At 41.3% G+C, this 24,606-nt stretch overlaps 1 protein-coding gene across 3 annotated transcripts in view; it reads right to left on the bottom strand.

Moving 5' to 3' along the window:
- TRMT61A (tRNA methyltransferase 61A) overlaps positions 1–15,974 on the bottom strand; it is a 52,063-nt gene extending 36,089 nt beyond the window's left edge. Inside the window, exons 1-2 of one of the 3 annotated variants that reach the window (XM_069103776.1) lie at positions 15,953–15,974; positions 9,636–9,991 (exon numbers count right to left, since the gene is read on the bottom strand). In XM_069103776.1, coding sequence (XP_068959877.1) covers positions 9,636–9,966 — 331 coding nt within the window. In that variant the 5' untranslated portion in view covers positions 9,967–9,991; positions 15,953–15,974. Of the gene's footprint in view, positions 1–9,635; positions 9,992–14,891; positions 15,034–15,952 lie in introns of those variants that run through there. The other 2 variants (XM_069103774.1, XM_069103775.1) reach the window with 2 other exon arrangements.
- Positions 15,975–24,606: the final 8,632 nt, after the last annotated feature.

The following is a 24,606-nucleotide window of genomic DNA, read 5'->3' as shown; positions in this document are numbered from 1 at the left end:
AACCAAGCCTTAGGCCCTATGGCCATGGTCAATTTGCTATGTTGAAAAACTGCCCATGGGAATCACAAAATTGGAGCTGGGAAGTCCCTTTTAATTCTGACATTCTGTGATTCTGAGTCCCTCCCTGGGAGAGCACCACAAGCTCAGCCTTAGGTCTTAACAGAATGAAACCACAGGCCTGACCTCCCTCTCCAAAAATCAGCTTGGGTCTAATGGGGTATAGTGATGCTAGGGTAAAAATATATCTAGGCTGGGAGTCAAGATGTAGGTTCAAGTCCTGGCTCTGGCCCTTACTTGCTGTGTGACCTTGGACAAATCATTTTCCCTTTTTGGGCCTCAGTTTCCCGTTCTTAAAAATAAAATGGCTGGATTAGATTATCTTTGAGGTCCCTTCCAAATATGAGGACAACCTATACTCCAGGGCTCTCTCTGGCCATCACATTATATTTATGCAAAGTATTTCCAGTGTTGACATTATGTACTAGTCTTTGATAAGGGAGAGACAGCCCTTTTACACCATCAAAAGCCTTTTCTACTCTAAATTTGCTCTCCCCAACACAACACACTACAATCCTCGACAGGAAACGCAGGATGACAACAGACCTCAAACAAAGGGCCCATTCAATGCTCCAAGTCCCTACCAAAACCAAACCATCTTTTAAAGGGACCACACCAGCTTAGAAATAGCCCCTCAGAGCAGAAAGGGAAAAGCTTCAGCAAAAGCCCCAGCTGCTTAAATCTCGCCACTAATGTTTTCCCTACAGATGGTAGCAGTGCCTTCCAGTGGGAAGCAAGGCTCTCGGTCCTTATCTGCAGAGAGACCACACTAAGCGATAGACCTGGGCCACTTTGCTACAGGCTCACTGACCAGACAATCACAGAATTGTAGCTGGTAGTGCCCTTAGAACATGAAATAGAGGCGAGATGGTCAGACCTGGAAAGGGTTTTAGAAATCATATAGTCCAACCCCCTTATTTTATACTGGGAGAAACTGAGAACACTTTCCCAAGGTCATACAGTTAAGTCAGATCTCCAGACTCCAAATACTATGGGATTCTTCTCTCCTCTCTTTCCATCTCCCTTTCCTTCCCCGCCTCTCTCTGCCCTCATTTCATGTATAGCCAAGGCTAGACTGTATCCATGGTACTTAGACCAAGAGCTCTGGCCCTGCCACAGAATCTCAGAGCTGCAGGGGCCCCTAAGAGGTCATATTCCAACCTGTACCTGAGTAGTAGTCCCTGTCTCTGACATTCCCAACAAGATGTCACCCAGACTCTGCTTGAAGAACTCTGGTGATGGGGAGCTCATTACCCAGCATGGACGCATGATATAGTAGTAATGGAAACTTCAATTATGCAGACATGTGCTGGGGCTCTCTCTGCCAAAAGCAGAGGAGATGACACATTCTTGGCTTGACTTTGGAATTTCATTCTTCAAAAGATGGTGGAAACAATAAAGGAAACTGCTATTCTGGATCTGCTGTTAATGAACGATGAGAAAACTGGTTGCTGGAGTAAGAAACAGAACCTTGGAGATAAGGGATTGTTTTGTCCTAGAATTTTTGAAAGAGAAGGCATAGTCTGACAGGCACACCAGATCTGAGGAAAGTAGGTATCAAAGGGTTTACAAAAAGACTGGTAAAACATGTAGGATTATAAAAGAAATCAGCTATACTGAAATAGTTATTAAGATAAAATATTTTCAAAAAACATATTCATGGGTCCCAGATGAAGAACCCCTGACCTGGTTCAACCTCCTCAATTTACAAGAAACATAAGGTGACCTGACTTGTCCAGGGTTACATAGGTATAAAAGAGCAGTCAGTATTTGGACCTACGTAATCTAATTCCAAATCCATCAGGTGAGGAGAGAGGGCAAGAATGAAATTCTGAAGACAACAAAGAGAAACAATTCTGATGAGGAATAAAAGGAAGAGTGGTTTACAGAGACCAGTTGTGGATAACAGATGACTTGTCCACCAACTTAGAGAAGATAGAAAAAGAGAGCACGTAACTGAGGTTGACCATGAAAACACAGCACGGTTCTTGTAAGAATCATTAAGGAACACTGAAGCTCAGAATGTGCAGAGGTTGCTGAGGAATGTTAAGGGCAGCAAAAGGGCTTTTATTCCGTGGTAGAGGGAGTGGGGGCTTGAAGTTGGGACCTGATCACTATCTGGGGTGAATAAAACCATGATGATGAGGAAGCTCAGCTCTTCTTTTGTTTTATGTCTGCTGAAGGTCACAAAAACAGCTAACAGGGAGCTGAACCCCCAAATAAGTGGGGGACAATATAGAGAGAGCCCCAAAGCTGTCCTCAAGCAACCAAGCACAGATACAATCCATTCCAACAGTGTGAAAGAAGCAGCAGATACCCAGAAAAGTCGAGTATAATCCTGAATGAAAAATAAATGGACATTTAACGACCTGAAAAACTTTCAGGTATTTGTGACAAAAAAGACCAGAACTTAATAGAAAATTTGACACAAGATTCAGGAGAAACATAAGGTAAACATCAAGGATCAATCATAAGGAACTCAATAAGGTCAAACTGTTTACTTCTTACATGTGAAAATGCTTTCAGTACTCTTAAGACTGTCGTCATTACTTGGGTAGTTTGAAAGAAAAGCTTGGGCTGAGCTGAATAAGATGGGTTGATTCTAAAAAATAAAACTGGGAAGGGAGAGGTAAAAAGGAGCCATTATCTCATATAAATGAGGCATAAAGGGAAGAACTGATATAGAAGAAGCAAGTGGAGGTGGAGGGCTGGTAGTGTTAGAACCTTACTCTCAACAGAATCGGGTTAGAGAACAACATAATGTCTAGAAGGGCATAAAAGTCTTCTAAATTTATAAAGAAATAAGAGGGCAGGGCAAGGGGGCAGGATATGGGAGGGACTTTTAGAAGGGACTTTTAGTAGGGTTAAGGAAAGACTGTTTTGTCCTAGAATTTTTGAAAGAGAAGGCATAGTCTGACAGGAACACTAGATTTCAGGAAAGTAGGTGTCAAAGGGTTTACAAAAAGACCAGTAAAACATATAGGATTATAAAGGAAACAGCTATACTAAAATAATTATTAAAAAATAATCAGATGCAAAATGGATACTTTTGATTACATTAAATTGAAAAGCTTCTGTACAAACAAAGCCAATGTAACCAGGATTAGGAGGGAAGTGAAAAATTGGGAAAGAATTTTTACAACCTATGTCACTGATAAAGGAATCATTTCTAAAATATACAGAGAATTGAGTCAAATCTGTAAGAATACAAGTCATTCTCCAATTGATAAATGATCAAAGGATATGAACAGGCAGTTTTCAGAGGAAGAAATTAAAGATATTTATAAGCATATGAAAAAATGCTCTAAATCACTATTGATTAGAGAAATGCAAATCAAAACAACTCAGAGGTACCACATCTCACCAGTCAGATTGGTTAAGATGACAAAACAGGAAAATGACAAATGCTGGAGAGGATGTGGACAAACTGGTACACTAATGCATTGCTGGTGGAGTTGTGAACTGATCCAACCTTTCTGGAGAGCAATCTGGAATTATGCCCAAAGGGCTATAAATAATTTCATACCCTTTGATCCAGTAATACCACTTCTACGGTTGTATCCCAAAGAGATCATAGAAGTTGGAAGAAGACCCATATGTACAAAAATATTTATAGCAGCTCTTTTTGTGGTGGCAAAGAAATGGAAATCAAGGGGGTGCCCATCAATTGGTGAATGGCTGAACAAGTTGTGGTATATGCATGCTATGGAATACTATTGTGCTATAAGAAACAAGGAGCAGACGGACTTCATATTTGAAGAGGCTTATATGAACTGATGCTGAGTGAGAAAAGTAGAGGCAGGAGAAATTTGTACACAATTACAGACACAACATATGTGTGATGACCAACTTTGATAGACTGGACTCTTCTCAACAATCCAGGGTTATATGTCAACCCCAAAAGACTCATGATGGAGAGAGATGTCTACATCCAGAGAAAGAACTAGAAAGAACTGAGTTTGAACCCAGATTGAAGCAAACTACCTGCTCTTTTTCTTTTTCTTGTTTGGTTTTGTTTCCTCTTTCCCATCGTTCATTCCAGCTGATACAAGCCTTCTTTATAACCTTACTAATGGCTAATGTGAAAGTATTTGCAGATACTACATACTTGATTGTATGCTGCCGTGGGGGGGAGGGAGAGAAAATCTGAAACTTAAAGAATTGTGGAAATCAATCTTGTAAACTACAAGTAAATATATAATAATAAGATATAATTTAAGAGGGACTCTTAAAAGGTGTGGATTAGGGAAATAATGGTTAAAAGTAAATCAGGCCAACCATTTTTTTACCAACCACTTTGGGAAGCAATCTGTAAATATGCCCCTAGTGATATTAAACTTCCTATACCCTCTGACCCAGTAATACCATATTAGGTCTGTTTCCCAAGATGATTAGGGAAAAAGGAAAAAAGAACCCTATATATTCTAAAATATTTATAGTAGTTTTCTTTGTGGTGGCAAAGAACTGGAAATTGTGGGGATGACCACCAATTGGGGAATGGCTGACCAAGTTGTGGTATATGACTGTGAGGGAATACTACTGTTCTATAAGAAATGATGAGCTCATTGATTTTAGAAAAACATGGAAAGACTTACATGAAATGATGAAGGGCAACATGAACAGAATCAAGAGAACACTGTACACAGTAACAGCAATATTGTTTTTTTTTTCTTTTTGGAGGGGGGAAAGCAGGGCAATTGCAGTTAAGTGACTTGCCCAAAGTCACATGGCTGGTAAGTGTTAAGCATCTGAGGCTGAATTTGAACTCAGGTCTTCCCGACTTGAGGATAGGTGCTCTATTCCCTGCCCCACATAGCCACCCCCACCAATATTGTTTTAAGAACAACTTTGAGTAACTAAGTTATTTTGAGTATTTGAGCACTAAAAATATCCAAATTAACTACAAAGGTCCTATGAAGGAAGATGCTATTTGCCTCCAGAGATAAACAGAAGTACATAGGATAGGGGGAAAAAGGTACAAAGTACACAGAAGAGAATGAAAAAAAATGTAGAAGGAAGCTTATAAAGCAGAGTATCTTTGAAAACAATAAGTAGTACTTTTCTATAGTTTTTCAAAAAAGCAAACAGTGTGAAATATAAATTCATAGTTTTATAGTGAATCCTCTTTTTTAGGTTGTGCTGTGTATACATGGAAATGTTCTTTTTTTTTTCTTTAAGTTCAAAATTAATAAAAAATAAATAAAAAAAAAAAGAAGTGGCAGCAATGGAGGCGATTCCTGAGCCATTGCCAGTGATCTTGTAAAGGTCATGGACAAGAGGAGTAACAGAGGGCTAGAGAAGGGTGAATGTCCAAATTAAAAAAAAAAAGAAGACAAAACATCCCAAAAAAACAGAGAAGAAAATCTTCACCTTAACAGGCCAGAGAGATTGACTTCAATTCCTGGCAAAAGCTAAACTACATCAGTAAAGGGATGTTTGCTGTACTAGAAAAGAAAGTGAAAAAAAAAGAAAAAAGAAAGTGAATGGGTCATGCCAGGCTAACTTCGTCCCTACTCCCACAAAAGAACAGATCGGGAGATTGCTATTGATATAGTTGATGTGGACTTCAACAAAGCTTTTGACAGTTTCTGAGGACATTTTTGTGGATAAGATAGAGAGACACAGGCTAATAAGGAAGAGTAAGGTTTGGTGAATTCAGAACCGCTTAAGTGACTTGTAGCTGGAGAAATTATAGTAGCCTGATGTCAACTTGGAGATGTCTATAGCTGAGTGTCCTTATGAAGCCAACCTTAGTCCCGTAGTGTTCAATATTTTGTCAAGGATTTGGATGAAGGCAAAGATGATATATGCTTATCAAATCTAGAGATGACAGTCAGGAGGGATAGCTAACAGGCTGTATGATGGAGTTAGCATGCAAAGAGATTTGGATAGGTTAAAATGACATGATAATGAAATTAAATTTTACACAAATACATATCAAGGTCAAAATATGAATTTCCCAAGTACAGAACTGGCAAGACAACAGTTCCTATGAAAAAAAAGATCTGCTGATTTTAGTGGACCACAAGCTCATGAAATCTACAATTATCATATGGTAGCACCAAAAGAGGCGTAGGGGTCCAGAATATGAAAAGTAATAGTCCCACTATAATTCTCCCCAGGTCAGACCATACCTAGAGTTCAATTCTAAGACTTGGAAAAGCTAGAGTGGATCCAGAGGAGGGTGATAAGTAAGGAAACTCAAGACCATGCCATGCAACAGGCTGAGCTGTCTGACTGGTAGATGAGTAAGTGAAAACTCCCATAATCCATCATCTAATCTAACTGGTCATGTTTCACTTTATATCCAGTTTTCCACCAGGACAAAAGGGCCCCCACCCCAGCAACTTTATGTCTCTTTCTGTTGTAACATAAAAGAAATCAATACTACTTTTCTGCTATTCTTAGCATTCCTCAATCAACACTACTAATCAAATCAGGACTACATTGCTTCTTGGAAAGGGCCTACAATCTACTGCCCTAAGACTCCAATTAACAGCCCTGTGGTTGCCCAGGCCACCTTTCTTCTGTATGTGCTGGGAGTTCCTAACTGAGTGTAAGCTTCTTAAATACAAGGCCTAGGACCACTTTCATATTTGTATCTCTAGTATATAACAGGCCCTTAATAAATAGCGGCCCCTTCTTTCCTCTTCTCTCTCTCATTCCTCTTCTGTCTCCTCTCCATATTTCTTTCCTTCTCTATCTTCTCTCTATTTCTATCATTCCTTCTATTTCCTCTCCATCTCTCTCTCCTCTCCCTCTCCCTCTTTCCTTCTGTCTACTCTCCCCCCTCTCATTCTTCCTGTTTTTTCTCCACCTCTAATTCCTTTTATCTTCTCTCCATCTCTCTCCCTCTCTTTCATACCTTCTGTCCCCTTCTCCATTTCTCTTCCTTCCATAATTTCCTTACCTACAGCTGAATTCAGGAGGATGAACTGGATTCAATTAAACAAGCATTTATTAAGCATGACCAGCAAGTGGAGAATCACAAAGACACAAATGAAACAGTCCCTGACCTCAAGGAGTTTCCATTCTATCGCACGGACAACAAATTCACTGAGACAGCAACATTCACTCAGAAGATTTGCTCAACTGAACCCATCAGACCAGGGAGGATTTCAACATTCAATATCTTAAAAATATCAACATCTTAAAAATAGTGACTAACTACTACTTCTACCTTATGTACCGCCCCCCCCCCACACACACACCAATAGGATTATTGTGAAAATCAAATGAGGTGGCAGATGGAAATAAGCTTTACAAATGATTAAATGTTACATTCACATACAAGAATATCAAAAAAATATCATTATTATCAGGTCCATGAAGCCCACACCAACCAGATTAGGGAAAGGGACAGATGGAAGCTCCAACAGGGGTCTGGCAGGCAGCCAGGCCTTGACTGATACATGGCAGAATGAGAGAACATCAATCCTCATTCATTCTCCCATCTACCTCCCAAGACTAGGAAGGGGGTCTAAGATCTTTTCAGGAAACACACTTCCCACCCAGAGTCCCAAAAAAGCCCTGGGAGAATGACAGGTTGAGGGTAACAGTTTCCTCATAGTTTGCAGAGAGGAAAATTGAGACCTATAAAATAGAAATGACTTTCCCCAACGTCACAGAGAATAAGTCAGTCAGTGTCAGAGACACAGTTCTCCTGATTCCCAGGCTAGGGAACTTTTAGTTAATGCATTTGCCTTTCTCTTTGTTTAGTGAATTGACCCTTAAAAAATACTCACTCACTCTGGGCAGAAATAGTAGGAACAGGGGCGGCTAGGTGGTGCAGTGAGTAAGAGCACAGGCCTCCGAGTTGGGAGAACCCGGGATCAGTTCCGGCCTCAGATACTTAACACCCACACAGAAAAAAATGGCTGTGTAACCTTGGGCAAGTTACTTAACCCCAATTGCTTTAAAAAAAAAACCAGAAAGAAATAGTAGGAACAGTGAGGAAAAATAGAGGAGATGACTCATTCTAATCAGGCTCCCTGGGGGCAGAGAAAGAGGCTTCTGGAATGTCTCCAGGAAGTAGAGAAAGTGCTGGGCAGCCCACCTTCCTGCCAAGCAGGAGTTGGCACTTTTTTACTCATTCATTCATTGGATTTCTGGAATCTCAGTTAGAAGGATCAGATTACGAGCCAGAAGGAATCTGATGAGATTGTCTAGCTGTATCTTCTCAATTTATAGATAAGGGAATGGAGTCCCAAAAAAGGAGAAACTGCATACTCAGGGTCACCTCTTCTCTGCCCCAGATGCTGAAGAAGGCATTGTGGGGTAGTGACCAAAGCATATATTTGTAGTCAAAGAATCTGGTTTTGCTATTTACTACCAGTATAACCTTAGATCTCCTAGAGGAGGCCTATATTTTCTCACCATCATACCTTAGTTGAGCTTGGTAGATGGTGCAATGGATAAAGGGCTGGACCTGAGGTCAGGGAGACTTCAGTTTAAATCTGGCTTCAGATGCTTCCTAAGCATACTAAGCAAGTCACATAACTGCTGTCCACCTCAGCTTCCCCAATTGTAAAATGGGGATAATAACTGCACCAACCATACAGGGCTGTTGTGAAGATCAAATGAGCTAATGTTTACTTTATTTTTATTAGGCTACAAGCTCCTTGAAGGTAAGGATTGTCTTTTACCTTTTTTTACATTCCCAGCACTTTGAACAGTGTCTGGTACACAGCAGGTACTTAAACATTTATGGACTAGCTGATTCTTCTATATCTAGAAGGTCTTCCCTTCCCTTCTTTTATTAGTTAAATTCTAAACTCTTATACCACCTGGGAGTCAGGAAGACCTGAGTTCAAATCCAGTTTCAGATTAATAGCTTAATAGCTATGTGACACTGGGCAAGTCACTTAACCTCAACTGCCTCAGAAAAAAAAATTAAAAAAAATTCTAAACCCTTATTTAAAGCCCAACTGAAATGCCAGAGAAACCTTCCCTGATACTCCCTGGTATGTAATGACTTCCTTTTTGGATTTCATTGTACTTTTTTTGTATCTTGATAATGTACCTAATATGTAATATTGTGTTATATATCTCTCCCCCTTAATAGACTTTAAACTCCATGAATACAGGTATCCCGCCTTACCTAAAGTCTGATCTCCTTCAGATAAATTCACAACTGTTAAATTGCAGTGAAGGTCTGTTCTAGTTAAAAACCTATGACTTACTTTGCTGTGAAACTAGTCTTATGCCTTCATTTAACAATGTGAAGAAACTGAGGGTTAAGAATAGAAGACAGCAGGGGGGCTAGGTGGTGCAGTGAGTAAAACGCCACCCCAGAGTCAGGAGGACCTGAGTTCGGTTCTGCCCTGAGACACTTAACATCCACACACAAAAACTAGCTGTGTAACCTTGGGCAAGTTACTTAACCCCAATTGCCCTCTAAAAGGCAAAAAAAAAAAAAAAAAGAGACAGAGAGAGAATAGAAGATAGGGAAATATTTTTTTTTTATAAAAGACTTCGTTGGTAGGTAAGCCCCCCTTCAAACAGCATTCAATTTCCAAAATTTGCTGACATATCATTCCAGTGTAAATTGACGTCACCCTTTCCAGTGTTAAGCTCACCTGATTCACAGACAATGGAGCCAGGCTTCAGCTCCAGCATCATTGTGATGATGGAGATGTCTGTGGAGTAGAGGATCTGGGTTCGGTGTGGGAGGTTTAGGGTCCAGAGCTCAGGGGTGGGATGGAGCACATATACCCAGCCCCCCTTGCTGCAGGTCACCCGGGAGCCAAAGGGTTGGCCAATGAGATGAGCTGAGTGGCGGATTACACCATATTTGGTCTGGGTCTGAGCCCCACGCTGGACTTGCACGGGGAACATGGAGCCATGGCCCAAGAAAATGATGGCCGTATCCCCTTCTTTAATGAGCTCTTCATACTCAACGAAACTCATGGTAGAGGCCTCTACCCAAGTCCTTCTGGAAAGAAAGAACAAAGTTGTATAAATATAGAAGTCTGTGCCGGAGAGGACCAGAACCATGAGTTCTAGCTCAGACAAAGGACACAGTTTCTTGCTTCCAGTGGAAGGTTCTAGCATAAATACCATAAAGCTTACCAAAACCTCCATCTTCTAGCTCAACTATAACCTCATCCAACAATAAGAATAATAATAAACTTTCCATTAATAGGACCCTTAAGCTTTTAAAAAATTTCTTCTTCCCATGGACCCTGAGAGGCAGGTCATACAAGTATTATCATTCCCATTTTGCTGACGTGAAGACTGAGACTTTCACAGCTCTCCTAAGTGTCGTCTTCCCAAATTCTGCAGCCTCCCCCTCCTCCCAGTAGATAATGTCCTTCCCTTTCAGATCCCAAAGACTACTTACTCTGCATCTTTCCAATAAACTTAACATGTATCATTCTGTATTATAATACTCTACGTTGATGTTTATTATATTGTGAACTGCAAGAGTTCAGAGACTGGGTCTTATTCCTTTGCTCCCACCCCTCTCCCCAAACCTAGTGATTCCAAGTACAAGGCCAAGGAAACAATGTAGACAAAGCTGAGTAACTGAGATGCAGATGTAGGGGCTTAACAAACATTAACCTGAGACATCTTGGTGAACCAGAGTAGTCAGGGCTGAATTTATGATGGAGGTATACTAGAGGGGGCCTTGAAGGACAGGGTTGATTTAGAGAGGGAAGGGGAGTAAAGGATCCAGTTGGGCAATTATGGACTGAAGCTCAGGAGAGAGGTGAGGGATGGATATGTGGATATAAGAGATGATATATCCCTATCCACCTTAATTCTAGTGCCTGTCCTCTGCTGAGTATCTCCAAATTATCCTGTATATAGTCTATTTATATATACTTATTTGCATGTTATCTCTTCCCATTAGAATGAGCTCTTTAAGGGGAGGTCTTTTGCATTGTTTTGTATCCCTAATACTTAGCACAGAACCTAGCACATAGTAGGAACTGAACAGATGTTTATTGATTGACTATATAATGTTGACATTCAATTCAATTCAAACATTTATTAAACAACTAGAATATATAAGGCATTATGCTAGGTGCTAGGGCTTCAAAAACAGACAGAACTAAAATATTTTCTGCCTTCAAAGAACTTAGATTCTAGTGGTGGCCTGGAAGGAAATACAGCATGAATATATACTACTAAATACAAATAATTCCAGGAGACCTAACTAGTGCTAGGGGATAGTGGGGGAGAAGGAAGTCAGTCATCAGGAAAGACTTGAAAGAAGCTAGGAATTCCAGGAGTTAAAGCTGTGTTTCAGGGATTCTGGACAGCCTGTACAAAGGGAGATGGCATGTTGAGGTCAGGGAGTAGCTAATTGGTCAACATGGTTGGAAATAATAGTTTGTGAAGGGGAACAATATGAAATAAATGTGGAAAGATAAGTCATACGTAGAGGGCTTTTTAAGGCCTTAGGCTGAGATGTTTGTATTTTATTCTGGAGGCAATAGGCAGATGTTGAAATTTTTCTATACTATGAGAGAAATGATTATTAAATAACCAATTAATTGAAGAGATCCAGATTATTTCCTTTTTAAGAAAATGTCTGTCCTTGACCAAAAATTTACCCCACCTCGACCATCTTATCTAAGGAGAGTTGTTGCCCCATCCAACTAGAGAATTTTTTTTTTTTGCTTTTTTGGAGGGCAATTGGGGTTAAGTGACTTGCCCAATGTCACATGGCTAGTGTGTTAAGTATCTGCAGCCAGATTTGAATTCAGGTCCTGCTTTATTCACTGCACCACCTAGCCGCCCCCCCCAACTAGAGAATCTTACAAAGAATTTAATCTGAGGTGAATTCCAGCTCACTGTGTTTCACTCAGGCTCAGGTATGGGTAGATCCTTTATCTAGATTCACTAAGGTTGGAGGTGGTCTGCAAGTAAATGGCATAATCAAAGTCACATCTCTTCATTAGAAGAGAACTATCTCTCATAATATACATTCTCTCATTACTTGTTAATCAATAAGAGTTGATTGTTATGCTCAGGAACACCCACCTTTCCAAGGGCATATAAGCCCTGAGTGGGTTCCGTGAGGGGTCTCGCATTCAGGAGTGTCACTTACCCCTTTTATTCATTATTTTCTAGCAAGATTAATAAAATTGTCACTTACCCAGAAACTATGTCTCTTGAACTTTTTTTTAATATATCACAAGTAATAATAGTATCTGACAGCTATAGCACTTCAAAGCTTATAAATTGCTTGACCATATACTATTTCATCTGAGTTGAAACAAACTGGAGGGGTGATGGCTGTGGTGAGACCTCTGTATTAGGGAATTTAATACATCAATTGTGTGGAGGATGGATTGGAGAGGGAATAACCCAGAGGCAGGGAAACCAGGTAGGAAGCCAATAATTCAGGCCAGAGGTGAAAAAAGCCTGAAGCAGAGTAGAGGATATGTGAGTGGAGAGGAAGGGAACAGTGTAAGATATGGAAACAGAAATATGTAAGACTTGGCAACTGAATGGACATGGGGTGGGGGAGGCTGGATTGAGATGCAGGAAAGATTCAAGGTTGACAGCAGGGTTGCAAATATGGGTTGAAGAATGGAGGTGTCCTGTGCAGAAAATTCATCAGTTTGGAAGTGGGATGGGTTGGGGGGTGGGGGGACATAAGAATATTGTTTTGGATAAACTGAGTTTCAGATGTGGTTAGGACATCCAGGTAGAATTTATTCAATTGGCTTCTAGGGATTAAGGACTGAATCTCGGCAGAGATTAGAGACGAATATATTGATTGAAGAGACTACATTTTCAAGGGATAGGGGAGGGGCAGGAGAGAGAGAGAGAATTTTTAAACATTTAAAAATTGGTGTCAAAACGTTTTAACATTTGGAAAATATTTAATGAAATAAAAAATTTAAATGTACATATTTTTAAAAGATGCTTCATAGAGATATTATCTGAACTCATGAAAGCTGATAAGAACCCTGAGAGTAGAGAGAAGAAAAGAGGCCTCAGAACCAAGTCTCACGGGATACCCATATATCCAAATGTGGATAGAACACTGGACCTGAAGTCAGGGAGACCTGAGTTTAAATCCAGCCTTAGTCACTCACTAGCTATGAGACCTTGAGTAAGTCACTTAAACTCTGGCTGCCTCAGTTTTTTCTATTGTAAAATGGGGATAAGGGGAGGCTAGGTGGCACAGTGAATAGAACACCGGCCCTGGAGTCAGGAGGACCTGAGTTCAAATCCAGCCTCAGACACTTAACACAAAAACTAGCCGTGTGACGTTAGGCAAGTCACTTACCCCCAATTACCCTCCAAAAAAGCAAAAATAATAATAATAACAGTAAAATGGGGATAAGCATCTGCCTCTCTAGGTTGTTGTGAGAATCAAATGAGCTATTATTTGTACAGTGCTTAGCACATTACCTGTCACTATTAAGTACCTTAGGCACACTACTATTAAGCACATAGTAGGTCCTTAATAAATGCTAGTTTCCTTCCTTCCTTAATAGATGGTAGATGGATAATGATTCAGAGAAGGAATGGATAGGCAGGAAGATAACCAAATGAGAACACTGTCAGAAACCAAGGGGAAGGTATATAAGTATACAGAAGGTTTGACAGACAGGCCAAGTTAAATGAGTACTTTGAAAAGGATAAGATTTGTTTATTGTGTTCAATTGTTCCCCATCCCTAGGGGACTAACAGTCTAGGTAGGGAGACAAGGACCCTTTTGGGTCAAAGGAGCAGGAAAGAGGGCACCAAATGTCTCATCCCGAACACCCTCAAACACTTACAAGATTGGCAACTTTTCATCGGGTCCCTGGGTACTTTTAAAATGCAGCATATGGAAATAAACCAGAAACAAGAATCAGAATGGGTTCTGGTAAATACTGATGGGGAAACTGCATGAAACCTGTACCAGGAACAGGAACTGGGCCAGGTGAACCAGGGAGGGCCGAGAATGTGGACAAGCAGGGAAAAGGGCCCCAAACAACCAGAGATGGAAGGCAAGATGTACAGGCAGGAGAGGCTGGGGATTGAAGGGACTGGCATAGGGGGACACAGTGGGAATGGGGTATTATGGGCAGCGGTAACACAAAAAGTATGCATGTTTATCTTTGTATGTATTATATATAATATTACACACATATATTTAAAGGCCCTTTATACACCAACTTATTAGCATTATGGTCAGGGGTAATACACATTCATAGACATATGTAGAAATTCACTGAAATACTATGTGCCAAATACCAGATTCAAAGACAAGGACATAGGAGCTTACAGCCCTAGCAGCTAGGGATGGAAGGACCTCATTTAAGAGCTGAGCTTGAAAGGAAATGAGGGTTTCTAAGGGGTTAGAATTGAGGGAGGTGGTGATATGTGTGTAGAGAGATAAAGGCCCTTTATACCCCAATATATTTTTGGTATTTTGGGCAGGATAACTATCCCCACACAAACATGCATACATTCTATACATATAAAGTATGTGAATGTATATTTAAAGGTCTTTCATACACCAACATATTTTTAGCAGCACTTTTCGTGGTAGGAAAGATTTGGAAACGAAGTAGATGCCCATTTGGGGGATGGGTACACGAACTGACCAACTTGGGATATATGCTGAGCACAGAATGGGATGGAAGGACTGAGGCCTGTGGGCAAAGGGCATAGGAGAGACTTTGTGACTTTCCGAGCCTCATTTTCCCCAACTGTCAAATGAAGGCCTCTGGTCGGGATAATGCTTAAAGTTCCCCACGGCACGGCAGGCTCTGAGGGGCGGAGGCTGAGGACACGCGGAGCTGGGGCGGGGGCGGGGTGGGGTGCTGGGGGTCCCGGGGTCCTGCTCCTCCGGCACAGCCCCGCCCGCCTCGGAGCCTCACCTGGGGCTGCGCGGGGCTCCTGCCTGCCCTGTCCCGCGGGGTTCGGCGCGGGCGGGCTCCGCACGTGGTCCCGAGAGGCGGCGGCAGCGGCGGCGGCGGCGGCTCCGGGAAAGCTCGGCTTCCTGGCCCGGCGCTCAGTACTGACGCCGCAGAGCCCGCGGCTCGGGCTCCTCCCCCGGCCCCGCCTCCAGCCCCCGCCGCCGCCGGGACTCCCGACCGGGCTCCCGGGCCTGGGGCGGGACCGAGCCCGCCTCCGTCCGGGCGTGGGAGCGCGTCCGGTGCGATGCAGTCAGTCTGAAGGGCACGGGTGTCCGTGCGCCGTCCTGCGTGCTCTGGAAAGCCGGTGGGAAAAACTCATGGGACTGGAAGTGGGAAGCGACCTACATGTGGGGAAACTGAGGCGCCCGGCGGTCAGGTGACTCGCCAAGGTGGTCGTGTAGGATGGATGTAAGATGCATACACTCTATACATATTTAAAGGCCCTTCATACAAGTGCCCTTCCACTCCAGACATGGAGCTCTTTCCTCTTCCAGCAGGGTACTTTGCCCCTCGATGATTAATCATCATCATCTTATTGTCAAAGCCTCTCAAATTTTCATTGCCTGGGAACAGAACTGAAAAGTCCCTTCTGCACGCAAGAATTCCGCCAAGGACTTTCATGCTTCTTTCTAAATTGTCTTGACTCTTACCTCTCCCTTCTTATCATCCCTTCCCTTCTTTCCTTCCCTCGGAAACCACAGACCATAGCAGCAGATGTGGCCAGTAAAATGGTAAGCTGTCCCCTCCAGACTCACCCACCCACTGTGACCCCTGTGATATCATTCCCCACCCCCAACCTGTTCCTCTTTCTGACTTCCCTCTTTCTGGTTGCCTTGCACCCATACACTGAAGTCTCCCATACCATAAGACCTTCCATCTCCCTCCCTTCTCTTTGGAGTAGGTTACTGTAGCAGGTCTGCTGGATTCTCTCTTTACAGTAACTCATTCGTTCCTGTCGGGTCTATTCCAGTACCCACCACAGTAATGACCTACCACTTGGACTCTTGAAATCCCGTTCTTACCGTAGGTTTTTCCCACCTCCAGTATTGAAGTAATTTGAGGGCTTCCTTGAGAGGAAAATGAGTGAGCTTCTCCCCTAACCCTTGTCAGGGTGAACAGAAGAGGAATATAGAAGATGCTGTGATCTCCAGAGAGGGGACTTTCATTTTTATCTATTTTTTTTTTTTATCATCAATCAGCATTGAGCACAGTTCCTGAACAAGAAGAGCTTAATAAATATCTGTTGATTGACTAACTAGTGAAGGGCAGGGAACAATTTTCCCAACTTCAACCTCTCCTCTCACTTGTCACCTCTTTGTTGAACCTGTAAAACCACTGTAACCTGAATCTGAACCACAGTAAAATAGCCTTCTAAAGGATTCTTCTGCCACTTGTGTCTTCCCTCTCAAATCCATGTGCCCTTACAAATTGCCAGGGTCTGACCATGTCACTCCTCTGCTCACAAACCTTCAGTGGCTCCCTACTGCTTCTAGAATGAAATAAACCCATCAGCTGGGTATTTAAAGCCTTCCATAAATTAGATCCAACCCACCTTTCCAATCTTATTTCACATTATTCCTCTGTGTAAGGTTATACTCTCCTTGAAAAAAAATCCCTTCCCAACAAATTCCTTCTTCCACCATCACTGCTCCCCTCCCCCAGCAATAAATTTCTGGAGGAGCAGGGAGTTGTAAATGCAAAGACTCATCTCCAAAACTTTGCACAGGCCTTCTGCCTTCAATCCTCCTTCCTCAATTCTGCCACTTAGACTCTCTCATTTCCTTTTAAGCTCAGCTCCTAAATGAGACCTTTCTGATCTCCCCCATCAGCTGCTGGGACTACTTGTAAGCTCCTTAAAGGCATGTCCTGTATTCTCAAATCTCTAGCATTTGGCACATAGTAGGGGTTCAGTGAATGCTTGTTGATTGATTGATTACATACCCAGAAGTTAACACAATATCCTGCACATTATCATGTGCATTCATATAGGAAACTCATTGTTGAAACTCCCTGGAACCCCGCAAAACTTCCTGGAGGCACTGAGGAGTTAAGGGACTTGCCCTGGGTCACATCTTGTGTCTTAGGCATGACTGAAGTCTTCTTGACTGCTGATCTGGCCCTCTATCCTCTGTGGCCTGCACCTGCATCCTTCATCCCTCACATAATAGTCACTTAATAAATGGTTACTAATTGAATCAAATTGGGAAGGGTATGAAAGGGTATGTATACACTGGAAATTGGGAAAGAAAAACATGAAAGTTTGGGGAAGGGGGAAGAGGAGGGGATAAGAAAAGAGAAGTAGAAAGACCAGCCCTGACTCACTGACCAGTTCTGCTTTTCTGGGGCTAAAGGAAGGTGTGTGTCAGCATTTGTAAGCCTAATTGTCTGTGACTGGCATCCTCCATGGTCTTGAGTAGTTCCGGAGCTGTCCCATGTGAATGAGTCCTGTCTCCTCATATAGACTGAACTCTCCAAGGGCAGACAGGGTCTGCCCCTCTGGGTCTTGAAAAAAACACAGGGAGAATTGACTTGACCGAGGTTGGACCTTTGGCCTCCATTCCCTTTCTCCCATTACCTTAAGGCCTTAGAATTATTCAATTAAATCTAGTAAACATTTACTAAATACCTACTATGTATAGAGAACAATATTTAGAGCTGGGGATATAAAGAGTAAAAATAGTATGGTCTATTGTCATTATAAAGCTGATTTACAGTCTAGTAGGAAGGTGGCATGTACACAAATAACTGCAATTATAATTAGACAAGAAGTACTAAAGGGTCGGGGCAAGGTGAGCTCAGAAGAGAGAACTGGAGGAACTTCTTGGAACTTGTAGTTCATCCTTCGTTTTCAAAGCAGATCAGTGACATCAGGAGCCCAATGTCCAAATTTGCTGGTGCCAATTAGATTTGACTGAGGCAGAGCTGTGCCTAGCTCTCTCCTCTATGGTCTTTGGAGTCCAGTGGTGAGACAAGGGGATACAGTGGGTGACTCTGGCCTTTCTGAATTAAGGTCTTTCCCAGATCTCCATTTTTCTGAGGCAATGCCTATTCAATGATTAAGGGCTAGGAAAGAATTGAGACAAAAGATGGCCCAATTCACCATCCCAAAGATATCATTTTGGGGGAGGAAGACCCTCTGAGTGCTATTTACACTTTTTGGGAGCCAATAAAAGCTTAAACAAAGAGCCAGGAGACTTGGGCTGGGCCTATTATTGGCCATTCTGTGAAAACCTGAATGAGTTGCGTTTAAAGTCAAGTAGTTCCATTTAAAGACAATGAGCTTTTTAAAGCCTGTTTTTTAGGGCTATTTCAAGAAATCAGAAATTAAGATTGCACAGAACAAAAGCAAATTGTCCAGAAAAAAAAAAACTTAGAAGGAATGACAAAAACCTGGGTAGCTTTGAAAATGATGAGTAGTATTTATTACATAATTTAAAAAGTAAACTGTGAAATGGAAATTCATGGTTTTATATTGAATCATATTGTGCTGTGTACACGGAAATGTTCTGTTTGTGTGGGTTTTTTTGTATTTAAGTTCAAAATAAATAAAAACATTTTTCAAAAATCCTGAAAAAAGACTAGAAGTATTTGATTCTATTTTAGAACAATCCCCCTATCTGTATACGTGTGAAATGTCCTCTGCTACCCCTCATTACTACAAGGATCAGATTTACCATTTGGAAAAAAAAAAAGATCTTTACTTGTTTTTTTTCTTTTGTGTTTTGATAAACACTGAAAGAAGCTGGAACTGTTAAACTCTTACTGTTTTCAATATACAATTAGTAATCAACTGTTTTGTATACTTGTTTTTAGTTTTCATTTCGACAAACAAGAATTGTAATTAAAACTATTAGAATAAAATCTCTGAACTATTTTTTTTAAATCCTAAAAAAAAAAAGAGAGAGACAAACTTAGCTTCTTTTTAAAGCATGATGCAATTTTCAAAATACATTATAACATTCCCTTCTTCCTATTCAATTCTGGGCAGAGCTCACTATCAATCTTCAGTGTCTGTCCAAGATCTGTGTGTTGCTGGATCAGTACAAGGGTGTGTCCATCCAGCTGCCTAGACATCAGACTTTTTTTCCCCACTTATTTTTTCCTGTTAATTCTTCTGAATTAACCTGGAATGCATTCCAGAGGTTTAGCATTGTTCTGGGGGGCTTATAATAGTCAGTATATTATAATCTAAAAAGAAGAGTATCAGGAACAAGTCAATATTTACCTTGAATTTACCTAGGAAGCCCTAGATCATTATCAACATTTAATATTGAAGGGTAGATTGTTGAAGGATCATAGGACTAGAGCTGGGCCATCAAGTCTCTCCATTTCAGCGTGAATGACTTGCCCAAGATCACAGAGCTAGCAAGCTTTGGAAGGAGAATTTGAAAATACATCCTTTGAGTTCTAGAAAGCAGAAATGATCATTTTTTAAAAATAGTTATTTATTTTTAGTTTACAACATTCAGTTCCGCAAGTTTTTGAGTTCCAAATTTTCTCCCTTTCCCTCCCCTCCACCCTCCCTAAGATAGCATGCAATCTGATATAGGCTGTACATATACATTCACATTAAGCATATTTTCAACTTAGTCATATTGCAAAGAAGAATTATATGCAATTGAATGAACCAAGAGAAAGAAGAAACAAAACAAAACAAAAAAGAGAGAGCAAATAGTATGCTTCGATTTGCATTCATAATCTGTAATTCTTTCTATGTGGACAGAGTTTTCCATCATGGGCCTTTTGGAGGTGTCTTAGAACCTTGCAAACAATGGTCATTTTTAAGACTTGGAGTTCAATCGAAATTTGCATCTTGGGAACACCTACATTTACAGTTTTTTTGTACCTTGCTCCCAGACATGAAGTCTTTGACTAGGGATTATTCTACCACCAAGACTATCACACCATTCGATCTCTCAACTCCCAGTATTTTCTTTGGCTATCCCACATGGATGCTATGCTCTTCCTCGGTTCAGACTATGGACCATGTCAGCTTACTCTAAATCTTGCCTAAAATTCTGCCTTCTACGTGAAGCCTTCCCCAACCTCTCCTAATTCCAGGGGCTTCCCTCTTTCTGCTGAATTTATTTGTTTGCATGTTGTCTGCCCCATTAAACTATAAGCACCTTGAGAGCAAGGATTGCCTTTTGCCTCTTTTTGTATCACCTCACTTAGCAGAGTATCTAGAATGTAGATAATGAAATAAATACATTTTTATTTAATGATTGACACTTTCTTGAACATTGCAAGATCACTTAAGGAATCTGAGATTGAGAAAAGTAATCCATAAAATAATAGAATATTATTATCTTAGAATAATAGAGACAACTTAGTTGTCTAAATTGATTTGTCTTAGTTGACAAATCAGTCATGTTGTATAGAAGAATTAGAACAAATGGGAGGAACCATGAGAAAGAAAACAAAACAAAACAAAAAAGAAAATAGTCAGCTTCACTCTGCATTCAGATTCCATAGTTCTTTCTCTGGATGTAGATGGCATTTTCCATCATGAGTCCTTTAGAATTGGGTCCTTGCATGGCTGAGAAGGGTTAAGTAGAGACAAGTTTCTTACATGTTTACTTGGAAGACCAAATGAAATGATGTTTGCAAAACATAAGTACTGTATATATTATTATTACTATTAACAGTTTAGTTAACATCTGGGGGGGGGCAGGACAAGGTCTTAGTCAAGGACAAAAGGTATAGAGTATTTGTTTGGGGGATGGGAAGGAGTGTTGGGGAGCCCGAGCAGCAAAATAGCAGAAAGGCACTCAAAGGGGGCCATAGGAGGCAGCAGAAAAAGCCTTTCCAACTTTCCACCGTAATTTAAGAGAGGTTGGAACTTCCAAAGTTCCTCTCATTCACTCCCCTGGCCCAGATGAATGTTGGCTTAAGTGATTTAGAGCTAATGAAGCTTTTTCCCTTATAGAGGCCCAAGCTGCCATCCTCTGTCCTGTCATCTCCTGGTCTCATAATTCTTTGTCCTGATTAAAGCTAATCACACTTTAAACTGTTATAGTATTAACTGTAATAATTCTGTTGGATGGCAATGAAAACACTTAGACCTTGAAGGAAATGAGGGTTTGGGGCAGTGGAATCCATTCTAAGTATGGACAAAGGCAGAGATGGGAGAGGATAGAATTATAGATTTCAATTGGGTAGATCATAGATATAATCTAGAAATACAATCCAATCTACAAAATGAGAGAGTTGAATTAAGATGTCCTTAAGATCTCTATTAATCCTGCTGATGACAGTAATACCTCAGCTGCCTTCTTCCTCTGCCCCTTCAATCCTCTTCTTCCATTGATGAGTTCTTCCCTGAACCCCCATTTTGAGGAAGGGCCCTAACTAGTTATCCTTCATTCTCCAGATGTTATCACTCTCCTCCCCACTCCTTTCAGCCACCTTTTCTGTGTTATCTTTCCCCATTAGAATATATACTTCTTGAGGGCAGGGACTATCTTTTTCCTTATATTTGTATCCCCAACATTTAGAGCACATAGTAAGAGCTTAATAAATTCTTGTTGTAGTGCTTCATTGGAAACATCAAGAGATCTATCCCCCATCATGTTGGATGCTGTCCTGTGGAGGCATGATGAGAGAAAATGGATAAGTTACACAGAATGAAGAGGGCATGGATGGGTTGTCATCTGTACTGTTGGAGTCATTGTCTATGTAGAGGAGATTATAACAGATTTTAAGTAATGAAAAGGTAAAATTTGCTGAGAGAATGTAAGCTCCTTGAGGACAAGGAATATTTCAGTGCTGTATGTATAGTACACATTTAATTAATGCTTGTTGTTAATGAATGTTGACTGATTGACTGCCACATCTCCCTTACAGAACTGAGGCCTGAATAGGTGTTCACATAGAAAGAAGGCAGTCCACTTGCCCACCGGAGAAACTGGTTAGACTTTGCCACTGGTATCTGGTACCCAAAACCCGGCTCTGACTCAGAGCCACTGCCCAGAACTTATAAAATATAGTCCTTTGAGGTTCTTGGACTAAAGAGGAGGCTGCTGGGATGGGGTTCAATCCTAGTTCTCAGGCCCTGGCCCCACCTCATAGCTGATGTGTCATAGGACACATCTTCTGAAGATCCCAAAAAGCTATAAAACCATCCCTGCCTGCCTATAGAAGCCAAGTCCTAAATACCTCCTTTTATAGGGAAGAGAAGAGGGTCTGGCACCAGGAAGGGAAGAGGAGTCACTTGTAGATCTGGTGGTCTCAATATGTGCTTGCCTTTCTACGCCTCAGTTTCTTGAAATGGCTGTCTCTGTGTGGGGCAGTCTATATGTGGTCATCTCTACATGTGGCATTTCCTAAAAGAAGTGGTGTATATAGGTAGGGTGCTGAAACCTAGAATCACAGAATTGGACTTCAAATCCTTCCTCAGACACTTACTAATTAGTAATGTGATCACAGGCAATTGATTTAATCTCTTGAGATCTTAGTTCCTCATCTATAAAATGGGCACCTTAATCTCCACCCTCCTTACCTCATATGATTGTCAGGTAGAAAGTGCTTTGCAGATATTAAAGCTTTATATAAATGAAAGCTGCTACATGGCACACAGTTTATATGGAGGCCTCTACATGTGGCAGTCTATTGTAGAGATCTCTATCAGGGCAGTCTGTAGAACTTGAATTGAGACTATATACATATAGTCCATTCCACCGACTTTCTGGATGACCTTTCTGGGTCTTTTGTTGTCATGTCTGACTCTTTGTGACCCCATTTGGGGTTTTCTTGGCATGGACACTGGAATGATTTGCTATTTCCTTCTCCAGCTCATTTCACAGATGAGGAAACTGAGGCAAACAGGGTAAAATTGATGGGGTATAGGCTCTGAGAACCCCCTTGATCTTCCCATTTGATCTGGCATTCCCCAGAGGCCAAAAGCCTTCCATTATCAATATGTCAGAATCTGTTACCCTTAACCTAGCCTAGCCCACCATTGTCTGTTACCTCTGGCTACTTCCCACCCTGGATCCCTTCAAAATCCCATTCTCTTGGTTCCTGGGAATCTGACCCCAGTCCCATCAAGATTCTCCTTAGACTCTTCCTCAAGACCCTCCCTAATCCCCTCCTCTAGTCACCCCTACTTGACTACCCCTAGTTGCCTCCCACAGTCTTTCTGTATATAAGATCCACCTTTCCTCCATGAAGGTGCTCAGATTCAATCCAGCTGAAATTCAAGCTGGCCTGCTTGTCAATACCAGCATCACAAATGCTTGGGCTCCTTCAGAATCTACCTAATATGGAGAATCTTTAATAAACTTTGTTTTACTTTGGCTGAGAAAAGAAATGTTGAGTCAAATTTATTTGTCAGGACCTGGAGTATTGGTATTTTGGGGTACCAAGTACCCTTTAACCTAAATCTCAGCAAAGTGACTTCCCCAGGGTCACATAGCTAATAAGTGACTGAGGCCACATTTTAACTCCAGGCCTTGTACTGTATCCACTGCAACTCCTCCTCACTGACCCTTAGTTTACTCCAAATGAAGAAGGGAATGATAAACTTCCATGACCCAAGTTGTCATTCCCCATAAAGCTGATAAGAATCAAGGAAGGAGAGCATATCTAGGGAATAAAAATCATGACTCATTCATTGCTATAAGGTTTGCAAGTACTTTCATTATAACTCTATGAGACAGGGAGTATACATTTATTATCCTCATTTTCATATCAGGAAACTAAGGCTCTGAAATAGTGATTAAGATTACCCTGTTAATCAGTGCTCAAGGCTGGATTCAAACCCAGGGCTCCTGACTCCAATTCCACAACTCTTTCTACTATGCTACACCAGGAAGGTCTTTTGCAAAGTCTAATGAAATAAAACCAGACTTCAAGATACTTTGTACCTCTTTGATGTACTAATCATGCAATATTTTATATTCTGCTTAGTGATCTGTTTTCTCTCCCTACTAGATTATGAATTATATGAGGGAGCTATGTCTTCTACTGTTTCTTCTAGTACACATTATTTATAGCAGTAATAATAATGATGAGGCTACTAGCTAGGATTTCTATGCCACATTAAGGTTAGCAAAGTGCTTTAAAAATATTGGCAGACAGGTTAAATGACTTGCCTAGAGTCACACAGTTAGTATCTGAAGCTAGATTTGAACACAGATCTTTGAAAATTCATGTCCAGCACTATTCACTGTACTTCCTAGCCTATGCTGTGATAATTCTGAGCAGACTATGTGGACCAGGGTGTAAAAGTCCTCAGGATGAATAAAGTTGACTGCCCTACAGAAGGCCCAGGTTGGAAGGGGACACTCCCCTACCCCCTCCCCACCTGAAAGCAGAAAAGGAGAAGGGATTACTCAGAGTGGGGCTGGGCTGGGCTGTTCTGTTCTCTTGAAGAAAGTGTTTCTTCAGAACAATTCCTAGGTAAACATCAGATAAAACCTGGGATCTCAGCCAAGGTCCAAACTCATTCTAAGGGAGAAGGGTTTTGAAGGGTGGAGGGAGGGTAATATTTCTCCAATGGAGCTTGGGGCTCAGGAGCTCTCTCTAGGCTTCCCTCTCCACTTACAGATACATGTTTTGGGGCTTTGGGTGAGTTGGCTTTTTAGGAAAGAAATCTCTTTACTTGTTTGTCTATTTATTTATAGTTTTCAACATCCACTTTTACAAGATCTTGACTTCCAAAAATTTCCCCTTC

Source organism: Petaurus breviceps, unplaced genomic scaffold, assembly GCF_028583685.1.
Source record: "Petaurus breviceps papuanus isolate PSGF00001 unplaced genomic scaffold, PetGlider_PUasm1.0 64, whole genome shotgun sequence".
NCBI lineage: Eukaryota > Metazoa > Chordata > Mammalia > Diprotodontia > Petauridae > Petaurus > Petaurus breviceps.
The sequence above is the reverse complement of the archived record's forward strand: the minus strand, read 5'-3'. Positions and strand labels throughout refer to the sequence as shown.